The following is an 18,659-nucleotide window of genomic DNA, read 5'->3' as shown; positions in this document are numbered from 1 at the left end:
CGAGCAGTAACCCCTAATATTAGAAAAGAAGATAAAAACTGCCAAAGTTGCAAAACATTCCAAAATAGTTGCAATCCCATTCATGCATTGGATGTACATACACATATTGTCAACTCAAAGTATTAAGAAAGCCTTACTTAAGAAGAGTTATTTGATTAAATTCACATGCAGTGCATGCAGAAAGTATTTCAATTTTTTTTATGTGACTATATGTGACTAAATGACCTGACATCACTTGTACATATTGTATGTATTCACTACTCCGATGATGCACCTTTGGCAATGATTACAGCCTCAAGTCTTCTGCTCACAAAGGCTTGGCCTACATAATTATCCTTGGGCAGTGTTGCCCATTCCTTTATAGTAGCACCTCTCAAGCTCCATCAAGTTGGATGGTGAGCGTTTGGTGCACAGCCATTTTCTCACGGTTTGAGAGTCCTTTGGGTAGCACAGACATGACAAAGGGGTGGATGGATGGCTACGTTTGGGAATCAGCTCTCGAGAACGAAGTTACAGGGCGTAATTCTATGTTTGTGGCTTTCTTTGTTTGACTGCATGTTTAATGATGGGCGGACCTTTGTGTACTTTTTTTATGAAAGCCATCAACTTTGATAATAGACGTCAGAGTGGCCTGTGTGAATGTGCGTCTCCTGGGAGTGTTTGTCTTTTGATTAGAGAGCAGCAGAGAACGGCTGACTACACTGGAACTTAATTGTCTCCTTGAATCACTGCGCTGTGACTTTTGACAGTTAAGCTGACATGACTGGTTGACTTTGCTCTCTGGAGTGCAAATGAAGTCAGTTATGACGTTTACATGAGTGGTTCCAACTGGCTTCTTAACATGAGTGTGATTTATTTATTTATTTATTTTATTCTGCTTATTTAGTCCCTTCACATACAAGTATAATTAAATAACCCATTTTTATCCCATGCCACGTCATAGTTGTTCTTGGAGAGGTTTTGAACTGTAAAACTCGTTTGCGTGTCAAAAGACAAGTTTATAAAAGAAAATCAGATCAAATACAACTATAATACAATTCAGTTAAAAAAAGTATGTTTGTCAAATTCCACATCCTACTGCTTGGATGTATATGTACGTATCTTAGTACAGTATTGAGGTAGATTGCCAAACTAAAGATATGGTGACAGAGTTTCTAGGAACCTCCTTGTCATGTGACCATGGGGAAATGGCAGTAAGGCGGAACTAATTATTTGCACCACAGAATCACTTCCATCAAATTGTTCCCCTGACACGGGGGTGGCACACTATGGCCAGCATTGGCCACCACGTAGCTCTGCCCCTGGCTAAGACAACGTAAGACAACCTCGATAGACCACTAAAGTGATCTGGGAAGAACGCCATTGCCTTGCTCAACACTGAATTCTCTTTAATACAAATCTGTGAACCCTAAAGTTGAATGGGAAGCTGTTACAACTATTGTATCTTAGTATGTTGTTTTTTTATATAATCTGAAACAAACTACGCCATTTTATGTGCCCCTGGGCCAAATGCTAAGATTCTGACTATGGTATAAAGTTTATGTATTTTTTTTCTAATTGTCACACTCTCTGTGGCCAAAATTGAAGCAATGAATCTGACACGAGGAGAGTCCACAAGGAGTTTGGTCCGTACGGTAGAAAGGCTCTGGAGAGTTGCATTCTGTTGACTATGAAATGACATTCAATTGTGAAGTGGATGGATAGATGGGAAAAAATCAAGATGTGCGCTTCAATATCTTCTCAAAAGGAGAGAGTTGAAAGAGAGTAATGATAGAAAATAAATGGGATTCTGAAAAACCTAACTTCCAACCAAATGAAAGATTCCATCTTACATAACTGTATCATTCTTTCAACAGGTTTATGAGAGAGGAACAAACATGGAGCAGTTTGTGACCCGTTTTCTCCTGAAGGAGTCAGCCAATCAGATCCAGTCTCTCTTGAATTCGGTGGAAAGTGCTGTGGATGCCATTGATGAGCAACACAGCCAGTCAGGGTGAGTCTGTGGTGTAATGTATTGTCAGAAATATGTACAGTAGGCTATGTTGCTCAAAAGTTAGAGTTTAACCAATAATTACGGCTTGCATTTTATATGAGGTGTGTCAGAAAAATCCCTGGACAGATATCAAAAGGTGTATTGCAAATCCAACATATCCATACAATCGACCATCATGTCTACAAAGAGATCCTACGACATCCTTATGGCCATGACGACAGAGCTGTGGAAGTTCCTGGAACAATCCCTCGAGGATGAGAAGGATGTGAATTATGAACGTCAAAGGGAAAATCTTGTAGTGGGTTTGAAATGTGTTTGTTTACACCAGTCCTGAAACTTTCCTAACACACCTCATAAACAGCACGTTTTCTTCACTACTGATTCCCGCAAACACACTGAAAACTATTTTCAGTCTGCTGCATATCGTCTTTCTGGCAGAACAGTTGAGCATCTGGTTATTGTGCCTGCCTCATGATTGAAAGTCTCAACTCGGGCATTTTTCTACGAGTTCATATGCTCTTCCCTTGTGTGGTTGTTTTTCTTTGGATTCCTTGAGCATTCCAAAAACATGTTAATTATTGACGCAAGCTCATAGATGTAAATGTAACTGTACATCGTATGTGCTTTGTGATTAACAGGCAAGCAGTCAGGGGTACACTTTATCCTCTTACCCAAAGTGAACTGAAATAAGCTTCAGCACACTCTCAACCCTGCATGGGATGAGCGGTAGAAAGTGAATAAAAATAATCTTCTTTTTCATATGTACTCTAATTTGAAAAACAAACATGTCCTATGGGGTTCTGGCTTTCGTCTATGTGAAAGGGGTTTCAGGGCACTGAAAAATTGGCTTTCTGATTTGGCCAAGATGAATACATTTCAGTAATTTATTCCATTCCATTCCAGCCACATTTCAGCCAAGACGAGCCCCCGAATGTCAGAGAGGCGTCATGACAGCGTTGTTCCTGATTATCCCCCTAATAACAGAATCAGTGCAAAGGAGGCTGTCAGGACCATCAACACTGCCTCAGGTGAACAAACACACACACATACACGCACATACACACAATCAGATTGCAATGCCTCCTTATATTTTATGGCTGGACCCATCCATCATGTGCTTGTATGATCACCTTCACGCCCACGATCATTAGGCGAAAGATGCTTGACTGACACAGCAGTTTAGTATTCACTTAACTCAGAGGCCCACATAACATTACATGACCTCAATACCAACATTCTGTTATATCAATATATACAGTGTATGACAATATTGCAGAAGCTTAATGTACTCTGCGATAACTCATAATATCCTCTAAATAGAGCAAATAAGACAAACATCTACCTCCTGATTTGTTCCCTTTTAAGAAAGTTTCTGACGCACGGAGCCATCTGGCCAGGGTGAGCCCGGTGGCCCTCACAGTGGCCATAGCCAACCCACATAGCCTGCTTGTCTGCTTGACTGAACATGATTTATTGTGGTAGAAGCAATCAATTGGACAAATCCAGTTGGTTAACTCAAATCATTCAATCTGTATATAAAGTGAATAATAATAAGAATGTCAAAGTCAAAGTCAGCTTTATTGTCAATCCCTTCATATGTCAAGACACACAAAGAAACCGAAATTCCGTTTCCTCTATCCCACGGTGACGAGACATAGTACACGATAGACATACAAGTAGACGACACAAAATAAAAACAAGAATGCACAAACCATAAATAATAAATAATAAATAAATAATATGAGTATTCAGGTATCTAGAAATGTCCATGACTATTCACACCAAACCTGAACAGGTATAGCTGAATAGTGTAGAAGTTGTTTTTCATGACAAATATAGACTGCTGCCACCCTGGTAAGAAAGTTACTTTTTATCTTCAAGCATACAATATTAGAGAGCATGGACACATCGTTATTTGTGGTTGTACCAAACGCTGTAGTTAGATGTAATAAAGTGGTTTCTTTAAAAGGAAGAAATTATCCATCATACGCACAATTTCAAAAAGTTATCATAATTGTGGTAGGATAGTCTGTGTGTTGAGTATATATGTTGTTAACAAGATGATAAATTTCTTTGGCAAAACACCGGCTAAATTGTGGGTACTCTTAAAAGTTACTTGAAGCACTGTTATATTCAATTAAATGATTTGCACTCCATTGTATTCCTTGGTTTTAAAAACACTTTCCATATATTATGGACAGAAACAAAGATAATAAAACATTCTACATAATTTCATTGAAGGAAAAAAACTAGTTTTACAGTTTTTGCCGCTTAAAAAATATCTCAACTTGATGCTGCCATCAACATGACTCACTGAAGGGAGACCGTTGCCAAGGTGATAAGCAGTGCCTGGTTTCCTCCAATCATGATATCTGGCATTCAATGCCAAGAGATCAGTATTTGTCTCATCAGATAAGCCAATTTTGGCTCCCGATAATTTCAGTCCTTTCAGCTGCCTTGTACATTTTCTATAAAACTGACTGGCATGTAGCCACTCTACAATACATGCTTGATTGGTTGACTTGTTTTGGCTTATCAAAGCCACTGTGCTCACCGGTACCTTCGAAGCAGTGGATTTTTTTTTTTTCCACTGACCTTCCTCAGATCTATGGCTTCAGACAATTCTGTCCCTGGGGTCTTTAGTCAATTGCTTTGACTTCATACTTGGTAAGGGCTCTGATATTCACAGGCAACCTTACAGCATATAGACAGGACTGTGTCTTTCAAAAGTATGTCCAGTCAATTGAATTTACCTAAAGTTAACCGAAATTAAGATGTAGAAATAGCTCAAGGAAAAGCAGAAGAAACAGGTTGGCTATAAAAAAAAATGTCAGTGTTTTTAAATACATTTGAACCAAAAAAATCTTCAAATAATTTTGTCATTGTTGTACTGATTTAGCAAAATTTACCAAGAAGAAAGAGAGAGAGAGAAAGAGAGAGAGAGAGCCAACAAATAAAAATTAATTAGCAGTGAAGAAAATTGTATCCTCTAGCTGCTAAAATACATTGACGTGAACTCCGACCCCAATTTCCTTTGGGGAAACACCAATCACTGAGCGCTTAAAGATTAGTGTGAAATTGTAATAGTACAGAACTTGAAACAGTAATTTGATGCTTGACCTCACTCGGACTACTGTACTATAAAGCCTGTGGAAATTCTTTTTAGTCAATCTATGCTGTTGTCTCGTCCGTACTTGACCGCCACAATAAATAGCAAGGGGTACTATATTTCAAAGTATTGCGTTTAGGTGTCTCGTATTCAACTTTAGCTAACACAATGTCAGTGACAGTATTTTATTTTTAACATGGAAAAAGTTTTTGGACTATTACGCTACACTCTCAAGCATGACGGTATCTGAAGTTATTGATAACGGCAAGGATGAGACGTAGCTGCAGTATGATCGAGAGATGAGCCAAACCATTGAGACTGGCAATACGTCAAAAGGGACACAGATGGTAGAGACAATACTGAGTCAGGAAGATGGCATTCTTTGATTGATCAATTATTCCAAAGTCCTATTTTATCTCACTCCTATTTTGTTGAGTAGAAGCTAAACCTTCTTTACTAAACCTTCCTCACTGTATTCATGTTCTCAACTAGTCTTGTTATTGCTCACATAGGAAGCACAGACACCCATCCTTTTGTGCTAGTGATATAGTGTAGCCACTGTACTGTGCAAAGTGTGTAACTTGATCAGGAGCAAGATAAATATGCAAGGCAGTGGAATTGCAGGGGAGAGGGGATGGATTGGCTGAAGATCAAAGCTGAGAGCAAAAGTGGGGGAAAGAGAATTGAAGAGCTAAAAATATCTACAGCTAACTCCAGGTTGAGCATCCACTTGCTGTATTGTATTTCTGTGCAATGGCATAGTGCATCTCCTTTGTATTTTTTAAAATCTGTTGCATTTAATTGGGGTTTACAAAAGTCCTGTTTGGGCACATTGCTTGCTTGAATGTAGTTCAATAGGTAACCCTCAGCCGTCCAGGGATATCCACAGTACAGGTTTGGTACCACTTGTACTCCCCGAAATGTCGACTGCTGTGCATTTGTGCTATTTTTTGTGTGGTAGTCTGAATTCATTCTTAAAATGAAAAAAAAGTCATCTCAGAACTCTTCCACTAAAAACCCAGTCGTTACAACAAGGAATTAAATTATTGGTGTGCTAATCTCCCCTGTACACAAAAGCACTAGAGTAGTTGTTTGTTTTGTGTGCTTGTCTCGGTGACAGTCGGCTGAAATGCAAATATTATTTTCTACCGTGATTTTGGTCATCAAGCTATCCGACAACCCCTTGACTCTTCATATGCACTCATAACTGAAATACAACATTCCATAAATGAGTTGCCCTTTCAGTTTTATAAAGTGGTTGCTATGGAAACTAAGGAGCAGCAGACTTTGAATCATCCTTTCATATTTTAATTCCGTGCCTAAGCTTGCATAGAAAAATACACTATAATTGTAAGTTGAGTGATAATTAGGAACTAGAAAGACTAGATACACTATAAAACAAGTTAGAGACTACTGAAATCTAACATGACAAATACACCTCCCAGACTGTGAGAATTGTGTGATGAACGTTCTTTTGCCTACAACGTCCCTAAAGTTGCCCGACACACCATCTATTGTAACACAAATTCAACCAGTTTTACCATATGGCTGCATTTGTAAACTAATTCCTAGACCTGCCTAATATAGTCGATAAAACAGAAGGTGCACAGTTCCACTTTAGCTAATTTGAGTATGACTGCACATAAATGACATAAACATTCGGCTGCTGGGTTGGCACGCCGTAAAAATGTTAAATGGGGTGAATATGAAATAACTGAAAGTATATTTTAATAGAGTAGAAAGTCAATAGGTGGCCTGCTCCTCTCAACCATCTGCTCATTTTGAGAGCTGTAATTCCTGATTCACTTTTATAATTGACCAGGGCACTCATTTTCATCAATGACCACTGGGCTTTAAGGTACAAGAGCCTCCATGGCTACATGCTCTGGATTATTTGATGAGTTTCTGTGTGTGTTGGTGTGGAGGAAGGTAGCTGCTAATTGACTGGCTGTTAAAGCTTTTAATGAATAGTGGGCAGTCAGCTCTCTGATTAGCTGCAGGGAGCCAGCAGAGGAAAGAAAATGGAAGGGTGATCAGGAGAGAGCATGAGATGGGGGTTGGAACGGGTGACGAGTGCAAAGAAACACAAGCACACTCCCACTCAGGAATGGGGGAAGCTACTCCAAAGAGGTGCAATGATTAATGATCTTTTCTCAATTTATTTGGGTTCCTGCCATTCATGAAAAACTGACAATTGCATTAGGTTTGATTCAACTTTGATGTGATTACGAGCGTCACAAGTACAAAGTAACGGAATATGAGCAGTAATGTGACGCGTGTGTCAGGCATCAGATGATATATACAGTTGATTTAATAAGACGTCTACACACCCACAAATGCCAGGTTTTTGTGCTAAAAATAAATTAGACCAAGATAAATTGCTTTTTTTTCCCCCCACCATAACGGCGCCCTATAAACTTTACAACTTAATTGCAAAAAGAGAGAAATATTTATGAGAGGGTGAAGTACCGGTAAAGAGTAACCATTTAGATAACATTTTAGGATTGCACAAGTGTGCAGACGCTCTTCTAACTGTGTGGCTGTGTTCAGAATTAACCAATCACATTGGTTAAAAACCTTTCACCATCTAAAGTGCCTCTAAATAACCCTACTGAAGCTCAGTTCTTGTTAAAAGGCTTTCCCAAATATTATTTTTAACTTCCCAGCAGAGGCCTGGAGGTCACCATGCCACTCTGTTAGTAATGGTAAATACTATATTTCTGACAAACATATATTTCTGAATTATGGCACAAAAGTTCAACTTTGCTTGTGTGGGGCCAGAACCAGTTCCCCACATTCGTTGAGAGGTTAGCCTAACTTGAAGATGATATGGACACTTGTGCATTGTCTCAGTTTGTTTTATACTTCCCCTGCCCACATTATTGGTGTGAAAAATATTTAAATAATTTATCTTGGTCTCGTTTTTTTATGTCAACAAAGGTGTGTATTTCTGCTGATATGTACAAGTTACTAACATGCTATGACCGTGATCATGAGCGATATAGTATGACAGCAATGAGTGATGTAATATAATGACTATACAGTATGATAACTATGCAGCATCTATGGTTTATTATGTAATGTACAGTGCAAATTGAAATTAATTTTTTACGGGATGGTTGCGTTATACAGGTACAGGCTGGAGAAATTAGTAACATTTTGACCCAAAACAGCATCATAAACCTATTGATCTGAAAAAAAAATAACTCACTACTCTATGAAATGTAAAATATGTGTTGGAAAAAAACATTGGCTGATATTTTGGATTACTAGTTGTGAATCTATATCACTGCACTCACCACAGAGATGTATTTATTAATTTATTTATGTATTTATTTATTCGTTTGCTTTAGACAAAGTGTTAAAATGTTGTGTGGTTCCCTGAGAATGGGCTTGAAATGATATTTTCAGGGCAACTGTGATTATTTCCAGGCTTGCACTCAGCTCACTGCCCAACTAGAAATGACTATGATAGAAAGACGCAAAGTGCTTTTGAATTATTTGAGGTTACATCTCCCTGAACATGTAAGATCAGAAATCTGACTGATGGAAAAAGGAGTTTGTTACCATGGTTGTGTTCTAAAGTCTTTTCTGTGTACTGTACAGCCATTTTCCATCTGATCCTATGACTCAAAATTCAATATCTGATCAAATGTGAATATGTTACTCTTACAACATGCATGTGATTGTATTTGTTTTATAATGATTTAAAACTACATTGTATTATATACTATTATATACATATGACTGGTGACAGAACAGGGATATCCACATTATTGTCTGTATTGGGATGTTTTGTTTAACTGTACCTCCATCGAACATAACCAAAGTCTTTTTCCCCGCAGCAACTAGCTGCTAAAATTGTATAAGTAATGCAGATGCAAACGAAACATCAGATGGACTGCAGTGGTTGCAATTAACTTGTCACAAATGGATTTGCAGCATTTCATAAATGACTTGTTTATTCTTCAATAAACTGAGAGGGCAATGAAATGCAAGACTGCAGTTTGTCTCCAAAGCTGTCGGCATCATCTTTAAAACTTTTTTTTTTTATCCATGTATGTGCATGTATATGTTCTGCAGGTGCAGTGGAGGTAAGGAAAGAGGGTCTCGAGGCTCAAATCAATCGCCTGTCTGAACTCATCGGACGACTGGAGAATAAAGTAAGAACCCACCCAAACATGCACAAACTGCTCGTCTATTTGTCTGCCCTCTTCCTGTTATTCACTCACTATTAGTGTCGACAGACTGATGTGCCCTTCCAGTTACATGAAGTCTGACGTTATCTATTTTTACCCATTCTTTTTATATTGCTGACACTCGTTGAAGCTGTAGTTGCAAGAAGACTAAAACGTATCCATAATTGAGGAGCATGGAAACAGGTTTGCTTGCTAAAGGAGGAGGAAGAGGAGAGGGCTGTTTGGTCCAGTAGAGAACATGTTAAGCCTAATGGATATCCAGCAGACTCAGCTGTCTCTGAACGAGTGAACCACAACAGCAGAATCAGCTATGAATAACTAAACGCAATGTCCAGTTCTTGAGACAGACAAAGGAGGCAAAAGGAGTACATGTATGACAAAAATGCCATTTTAGATATGGACAAAATACGTGCAAATGTGCATACGTGTGCTCTTAGTATATTTCAGTTTTTTAATCATTTATTTCTCATATTTAATAATCATAATTTATTTCTCGTATAAAAGATCCACTATCCTAACCCAATGCCATATGATTTGAAGCTAACAAAAAGTACAGTATAAATCCAGTGCATCATTATTATTCAAAGAATTGTTACAACAATTATTATCCAACATTTGCTGATGCATGTGCACCTCTGGCAACACTGCCTCACTGAAAGACCCTCGCCTTCTCATCCTGTAGTCATATGAGCACAAATGAAAGCACTATATTCTGAGTCCAAACTTAGTTCTATTGAAACGTGTCTGAGAAAGTCAACCAAGGTAAGGCACGCTCCAACACACACAAAAGTCTTGATTAAACAGTCGTCTTTGATCATTTAATCATGCATTTGCTGGTTTGGGTAAAGATACACTACGATATGTGACATGAGGTGATGTGACGTGATCCTAATGGCTGATATCTTTTTTTCTGCCATGTGTTGAGACAGTCACCACAGAAGAGCCTTTAACCTTTATTTGACATGTTAGTGTTAAATAGGTTAGATTATGCATGGTGGTGAATCTCTGTTGAATATTTAATGTCCCACTACACTGATTTAGAGCTGCAGAAAATCGAAGCTTAAGCCAAGCCTATGCAAAACACTAATGAGACATGTTCTAATAATATCTGACAGTCTTGTCGTTTTAGCGTGCAAAAACATTTGTACAAGCAGTGCACACAGCTCTGACTAAAATGAAATTTTGTGATTGAGTGTTGGTATCAGGACTGAGGACATGAACATGTATTTTTTTGTTGACTTGGCCTTGACTGGTAGTCCTTGGCATTTGACTCGGACTTGTCTCAGACTTTGCCACTGTACTTGCAAAATATATCAGTAGTCCAGTGGAGAAAATGGATGGATAGATGATTATATTGCAGGACAAACCCCAACGCTCCATTTACAAATCATGTTTTAATCTGGAAAAAAAAATGCTTTTTTTCATATTGACCTTTGATAGTTTTTTCACTTTAGCGGTTTTGCAAGGTCGATGGATTGTCTTTGTAGCATCTCAAACAGAATTGTAAGTGCTTCCAAATTGTTCATTCGAAAGATGATGGGGAAAAAGGTGGGAGGTGTAATGCTTCATTGAATGTGTGTATACTCTAGAAGAAATTAAATTGAGATTTTGTGTTGGATTACCGTTTAGAAAGACCTGACGATGTTTGAAAAATGTAGCTTTCCTGAGGCAAGTGTACAAGATATGTACTGTGTGTTTGTGACTCCAACTGAATAACTAATGTAATCTGAATTTTAATGATGTTGATATCCATTGATATCCAATGCCAGTAAATGTAGCCATTCCACTGTGTTACTACAAAAATGTACTTGCTCGGTTAATTTAACAAATGTTCATCGTGCCCCTTGCATGCTGTACATCTTATTTGAATGTCTTGTCCTCAGGCACGTGCAGCAAATTTACAGGTAATTAGGCCTCGTGAGTCCCTTTGTTGCAAACAGACACACAGTCGATTATTACAATAGATGGGATGAACATTCTGCATGTATAAAAAAAAAAGTTCTTACCTCACCTCTGTTGCTCCAACTTTATCAGGAAACATGGAATTGATATCATGTTTATATTTATTAGATGACTCAAATGTAAACCGTGTCTATACAAAAGTGTCTTAAATTTGACTCCAAGTCTAATTTGAGTGTGATATCACCTTTTTATCTTTTGTGTGTTGGGGGAGACAGACGCCTACCCACTTATCCAAACCTCACGAGCAACCTTGCTGTTATCCTTTAAGTGTGCAGTGCAGCCATATTTTATTCACCAGAGAAATTGCGTTTACCAGTCACTTAATTGCAAGCGGCCTTTATTTCTTCTTGTGACTGACAAGACTAAGTTTAAATGAATCCCAAGTTGTCAGAGTGGAGGGTAATCATAATTCTCAGAGCCATGCACACCAATGTAAAGCCACTGGACACTTCCTTAGGTAGACTTGCACACATGTATGAGTTGTATCATAATAGTACAGTTTGACACTGTCAGAGACGTCCTAATTTAAATTATTGTAATTGTCATTCCCAATACACTGCATCACACTGAGAGTTTTTTCCCTTCGTAACATTGAGAGACAGCAACTTGCTGTTTACGAGCCCATCTTCAAAGCTTCTCATTCATATTGTGCTTCTCATTTGCCTACACCATACATATCCTTGTGGATTCCATTGATATCCCGATGCACAAATTTAATATAAAAAACCAACACATCCCGCCTCCCTCTCTGTTCTGTGTTTTCTTCTCATCAGTGGCCTTGTATGTTGCAAGCGCTTTCTTAGTTGACTGACATGGTGTTGTTTCGTTTCCCCTTACAGACAGTCTGGTTTGATCTGCACCAGAGGCTAACAGACACAGACGGCACCAGCAGTGCGGTAAGTTGAGACAAAACCAATAAAAGAATGAAACTTAATGCACAGCCTCAGGTGTAGCATCAGTTAGTAGTACCTTATGGAGGCAATGTCCTCTTTAGTACCGCAGAATTAGCAGTGGTCTTGACTCGGCAATGTTCTTAGTGAAGAGGTGGCAGCGCTGTTATATAACCTGCATGGTACCTTTTCAATAAACTAGGAACTAAGCTTTCGAATGATTTCCAGGGATAAAGGTCTTCTCTTTCTTGCTGTTGTCTGCAGTTGAATCATTATTGGGGTATTTTGGAGAAGAATGAATCAAGTCGCGCACATCTTTTAATATCGAACACCCACTAAGGAAATAACAGATATATTTACAGTATTCGTGTGAAAAGCCATGGGCAGTGTGTGAACCTGTTGTTGTTGGGTTTTTTTTTTCTTTAAGATCTAATCATGAATAGCAAGGTTTGAGCACATTGAAATTGCCACCAATTGGGTTCTACTTTCATTCCTCTTCACACCAGTACATTCACGCCAGCAAAAATCTTTTATCATATTCAGTTAACTGCTACAAGAAAAAAAAGGTAAAAAGTCACATGCACGTGTGCTTATGAGATTTAATTCCCGCAGCTGTCACGCCACTCCATAAGCTGCTGCAAACAGTAAGCACTCTGAATAAATTGGCCAGTTATTGTGGACAGAGACACGTTTCCGTCATTCAAAAAAGAACACTTGGGTTTCTCAGAGTAGGAGATGTTTCAATTAATCCAACTCTAATTACTCTTCAAAATGCATCCCAAATCAGCATTGAAAAATATTCTCTTTAAACAAAGAAGGTAGTCAGGAATGCACTTACAAGTACATACGTATCACCATCTCAAAAATCCATCTTGCTTTTCTTCAAACTTATTCGTGTTGGACTAGTCTTAAAATGAGTGAGCGTAACTAAGGTTTGAATTTTTATGTTGGCCGCATTTTTGTGATGTGTAAGTGTGGTTGTTTTAGGGAGGGTGGGGGGCAGCAAGTGGCAGTCTACTCAAGAATGAGGGGAAAATGCTGTTGACTCCCCATACTGGGCAAGAGAGTCACTGAGCCGCAATTGCTTGTGCTTAAGTAGGATTAGTGAAACTGCCCAAAATTCAGTGTGCCAAGCATCATAATCAAAAGGTCGTGCAGTTCTAATTGCCACCAAAGGGGCATCAACCAAGTATTGAGCAAAGGTTGTGAATACATGTGTCAATGTCTATATTTCTTATTAATTCATTTGCAAATACTTCAATGGTGCTTTTTCCAAAATGTCGGTTATGTTTTGATGTTGTATGTATTATTTTAGGAACAAAACATATGTAATAGGTTAAAGAGAATTGATTCTGATGTGCAGCCGTGGCTTTCACAAATTCAGCTTCTTAGAAAGTACTGTAAGAAGGAAAAGAAATCCCATTAACTTCAGAGATTGTGCATGAAGAAGCAAGACTCCACGCGTCTAAGTAGCTCTGTGATTTCTGGGTTGAAGTTGCTGAGGCGGCCAGTGCCACCATGCAGGAGAGGATAATACTGAAACGTGCTTTGAAACCAGTAAAATGGATTATTAGAGATGCATTTTGCTTGTCGTGGGCAATCGAGAGCACCGAACACGAGAGTATTAATTATGTGTGTCAGTTGAAGTGTGGTCGGCCAAACCCATTTGCCGTATCGACTCGGTCTTTTTATCCTCGAGAAGCGCCTCAAAGTGAAGAGAAGAAGCAAGATAAGCCGGTAGAATATTGTAAACGGCTAATGCAACTTGGCTAAGGCGGGCAGCGAAGAGATTATGGTGTAGTAAGAAGGAGGTAATAGAAAAGAAGAAATGAGAAAGTGATGAGGTCACAGGGACGAAACTGGTTTCTCTTTCTTAAAAAGGATTTTTTTTTTCCCGTCTTTTGGGTGTTTTCATCATACTTTTTCCTTCTGCTTTTTCCACAAAGCTTTTTTGCAACCAAGTATTTGTTCAATTCTTAGGATGTACAGTCATGGGTAACAAATGCAAACAGGACAATCCATTTCCTGCGAAGAAAATTAACACACACACACACACACGTACACAACTTTCCCATTTGCCATTAGCTGTCTCTCTGAGTCAGCATGCATTATTTTACGACAACGTTTGTTCAATGAATGTGAATCAAAAGAGTCAATATTACTAAGGCACCACAGACAAAAAGAGAGCGAGAGAGAGAGAGAGGATTTGGATTGGGCAAGTCAAAAGTCACGATTTATAGTCAATCAATGAGCAACTGAAAGTCACGACAACACTCTGGTGGTTCGTAGGAAAAAACGAAGAACATTACAAGTAGTATTCTATAGAAATGTAACCCTTACAATACCTCCTGGTCATGAAACCTGGGCAAAGATCTCAGTATGGAAGAAGTGTGCGTCTGAAAGGATTGAGATGAGAAAAGAATAAATATATCTTTTGTCCTTTTTCTGTGTATACCACACCCCCGAAGTAGTATAGAACTCATTCCACTTTTTCTATAATGTGTTTTACTAGGAATAGTCCATTCATACTAACATTATATTCCTAGATTATATAACCAGGAGAAGTCAGAGAAAGGCGATGATCCGCTCGAGTCCTCTCAGTCCCTACGTTGTGACATCGCAAGGTTCTTTTCTTGGATAGTGATTAGCATTTTAAAAAATCTTAAATTCGATATGGACTCTTTGAGTTGAAAAAAAAAAAGATGCCTCAACAACAATTTAAAGCTTTTCTTCGTAATTATGATGTGTGGTTGGATTGAACCTTTGTATTGCTGCCTCAACCTGGGCATCATTTCCTCTATTCTACTGATTGTTAAACAAACACCATCAACCATATTCCAGCTTTCCATATAATACCGGAGTCCAAAGAACAATATGCAAAAGGTTTCTGAACTAATAAAGAGCTTCTGGCCTTTCATTGGAATAAGTGAGGGATTGCTTAAACTCAAAGCAAGAAACGAGAACTGGAGAGGCAGAGGTCGGAGTTGACGTTCAGCATAAAGAAATGAAAACGATGAGTTAATGAAAAATGTGGAAGTGAAGCTTAGGGTTGAGTGGAAAGGAACGGAACGGAAAGGAAAGGAACGGAAAAGGAAAGGAACGGAAAAGGAAAGGAACGGAAAAGGAAAGGAAAGGAAAGGAAAGGAAAGGAAAGGAAAGGAAAGGAAAGGAAAGGAAAGGAAAGGAAAGGAAAGGAAAGGAAAGGAAAGGAAAGGAAAGGAAAGGAAAGGAAAGGAAAGGAAAGGAAAGGAAAGGAAAGGAAAGGAAAGGAAAGGAAAGGAAAGGAAAGGAAAGGAAAGGAAAGGAAAGGAAAGGAAAAGGAAAGGCTCTCTATGGGAAGGAGAACAGGATGTCGTTATGCTTTGTAGTGTCAGGGTGTTGAAAAGTGGGCCAACAAAGTCAAATGTGGAAAGGCTTGAGGACAAGACCAAAATGGGGAGCATGTGGGATGGGTCGAAAGCAAAATGAAATGTGAGATAAAGACCTCTGTGTGAGTATGCCTCAGTTACCATGGTAACCATAGACTTACCCCTTCTGACTACACGTCCCCATGTAATAGCATTCTTCTACCTTTATTCTGTACAGCAACTGATATTGTACGTTCACACATATACACCGAATGCTGCGTGAGAGCCTCCGTAGACTGCTCACTTTTTGGTCTTGACCATGTAATTTGGATTATTACAACAATAGAAAATTAAGCTTAGTACAATCGAATGCCAAGAATAGAATAGAATAGAATAGAATAGAATAGAATAGAATAGAATAGAATAGAATAGAATAGAATAGAATAGAATAGAATAGAATAGAATAGAATAGAATAGATCATATTATAATACAATATTCGTCCGCTCAGCACACCAAGCCAGGACGACAATAGGTAAGAACAGAGGCTTTGTATTTGTGTGAACGACAACTGGCGCACAAACGAGATGATAATTAATACTTATGGCTGCTCCTCAGAGTGGGAGTATTTTTCAGTGAGATTTTGCCACTTCTATTCGTCACAATAGTTGACAGTTGCCAACACCACAGCAGCCTTGGGCTTCTTGGTAACTGCCAACAGGAGGCCATCCAGCGTTTGTGTGATAACTTGAGGTACTGAAACAATTTGAAACTTCCCACAAGGTTGCATGCTAAGCCATTTCCTCTTCTCCCTCTGCACTCATGGCTTTGCTCCATCTTACACCAACAACATAGATCATGAGTGTTGTGGGGATGTTTACTTTAGGCCCATAGCAAGAACAAACAAAGGCTGACAGAATGGTGCAGATAGTAAGCTAATACAAACAACATGCCGCTAGAAAAAAAATAAAATAGCTGTACTTTCTTTGGACACTCAGGAAAGTAAAGCTGTCAAAAAGTTCCTGCAAAGAATTATTAAGACCGCATAATGTCAATCAGCGGCGAAATAAAAAAATAAAATATAAAAATAAAAAAAAATATCTGCCTGCAAAAGACTAACTTTCAAAGGTTGCGCTCTGAAAAACACTCGAGGTCCATCAAAACAAGCACCGCCGGTTTTATAAACAGCTTCAATTCCAAGGCCATTTCCATACTGAACTCTAAACTGAAACGTGCCAGCATTAATATGCAATGATGTTATTTATTTTAGCACTTTATTCCCACTGCGTTCAATATGGGCGGATATGTTTAAAATGCGCATTAATAAATGGGGGTCGAGCATTTTCTGTTGTTGGTAGCTCCCTTTGGAATAACCTCCCCATAATTTGATTGCGTATACATAGTATGACACTGGCTTTTTGAAAATATAGTATGAATAATATAGATTATTCATACTATATTTTCAAAAAGCCAGTGTCATACAACCCATCATGGTGAATATGTTATATACATACTGAAAGGCTGCACTATGTGCCTTTTACTTCACAGCAAGAAGATTCCCATTTGATTCCCATTTGAATCCAAGTGTGTGGCTTTCTTTGTGGAGTTTTAATGTTCCATCTATGGGGGCTCTCCCCAGGAACAAATGAATGGACTAAAACGTTATAATGGGATATCATTACAGGTTCCGATCTTACTCTTAAAAATTCCCACAGGGAAAATTAACAGTTACTCAGCAGTATTCTGGCACGGTCTTACGTTTGCTAACAGCAGCACTAATTCAGGCACACAAGTCAACGTGTGTAATTTTACTTGACATTTCTTCCGAGGAATAGAACAGTGTGTATGATTGTGTTGGGCTTAAAGAATGAAGTAAAAACCCAGTCGCACTCCAACTGTCAGTGCAATCCTTTTTTCCATCTTTTGCAAAATAATTTGCAGCTTATGCGCAGTAGTTCCTCTGAAAAACAATGAATTCAGTTCGGAGAGACAATAAGGGTGCTTAATTGTCAATGTAGTGTTTACCTAATTACCTAGGCTTTTTTTTTTTAACGTCATTTGACTGAATCTGACCCTATGCTCCGTTGACTGGAGCGAATAACATGAACAAAGCTGACATCTAATGATGTGTTTCTGGAGTTTTGTCATATTTCAACAGATGTACGGAATAGAATATACATTCAAAAACAATTCAGATTTGTTATCCACTGCTTGTTTCTGTATGTCTCATAGACGTTTACAATTTGTATATCAACAAACAGATATAGGCAATTGTACGTATGTTTGTGAATGAAGTCTTAGTTGTATTATTTTTGTCTGTGAATAAAGGGAAGTGTGTCCGCGTGTGTGAGCACGTGCGTGCACGCGAGTACTAACAAATGTTTGTAGCAGATTGCTTTATTTTGCTGACCTCACCCCAGCAATGCGGTTCTGTGCAGCCATACATTTTGTACATGCCAAATACCGCTATTGCCAGTTTCTGAGAAATGGAAACGCTGAGATTATGGAAGTTTATCTGTGCCATCGGATTTTGAATTCGAATTTGTAGCACTGAATTTTTTTACATCCAATTTTTAACACTGAATTTTTTTTTGCATCTAAATCAGACTTTGAATTTTAAAAGCCATCGAATTTCTAGCACTGAATTTTTTTTTCCTAAGACATTTTTTCATTTCAAGTTCATTACAGTATTACAGTATTAACTGTTACTGTTACCTTTGAACTTCACGACGTTCCTGTTTCGACGTCACATGACCAATGGAGCGTAACTTGATTGGCTGAACGTTGGATGATTTGATACAGGGATCGATTACTTCTCCCTTGGTTACCCCGGATGTCCGCGCTGAATATTTTTACACTGAATTTTTGGGGACATCGAATTTTTTTACACTGAATTTTTTTAGACATTGAATTTTTTTACATTGAATTTTTTGAGATGTCGAATTTTTTTACACTGAATTTTTTAAGACATGGAATTTTTTGACACTGAATTTTTTGAGACATATAAAAAAATGTCTTAGGAAAAAAAAATTCAGTGCTAGAAATTCGATGGCTTTTAAAATTCAAAGTCTGATTTAGATGCAAAAAAAAATTCAGTGTTAAAAATTGGATGTAAAAAAATTCAGTGCTACAAATTCGAATTCAAAATCCGATGGCACAGA

The 18,659-nt window shown here is 38.3% G+C and overlaps 1 protein-coding gene across 1 annotated transcript in view; it reads left to right on the top strand.

Annotated features, from left to right (window-relative positions):
- The window catches only part of necab2 (N-terminal EF-hand calcium binding protein 2), a 53,123-nt gene that overhangs the window by 27,499 nt on the left and 6,965 nt on the right, over positions 1 to 18,659 (top strand). Inside the window, exons 6-9 of the mRNA XM_061283884.1 lie at positions 1,857 to 1,993; positions 2,897 to 3,021; positions 9,186 to 9,265; positions 12,103 to 12,159. Of these exons, the coding sequence (XP_061139868.1) occupies positions 1,857 to 1,993; positions 2,897 to 3,021; positions 9,186 to 9,265; positions 12,103 to 12,159 (399 nt within the window). The remainder of the gene's footprint in view (positions 1 to 1,856; positions 1,994 to 2,896; positions 3,022 to 9,185; positions 9,266 to 12,102; positions 12,160 to 18,659) is intronic.

The sequence above is a fragment of the Syngnathus typhle genome, linkage group LG7 (genome assembly GCF_033458585.1).
Source record: "Syngnathus typhle isolate RoL2023-S1 ecotype Sweden linkage group LG7, RoL_Styp_1.0, whole genome shotgun sequence".
Lineage (NCBI taxonomy): Eukaryota > Metazoa > Chordata > Actinopteri > Syngnathiformes > Syngnathidae > Syngnathus > Syngnathus typhle.
The sequence above is the reverse complement of the archived record's forward strand: the minus strand, read 5'-3'. Positions and strand labels throughout refer to the sequence as shown.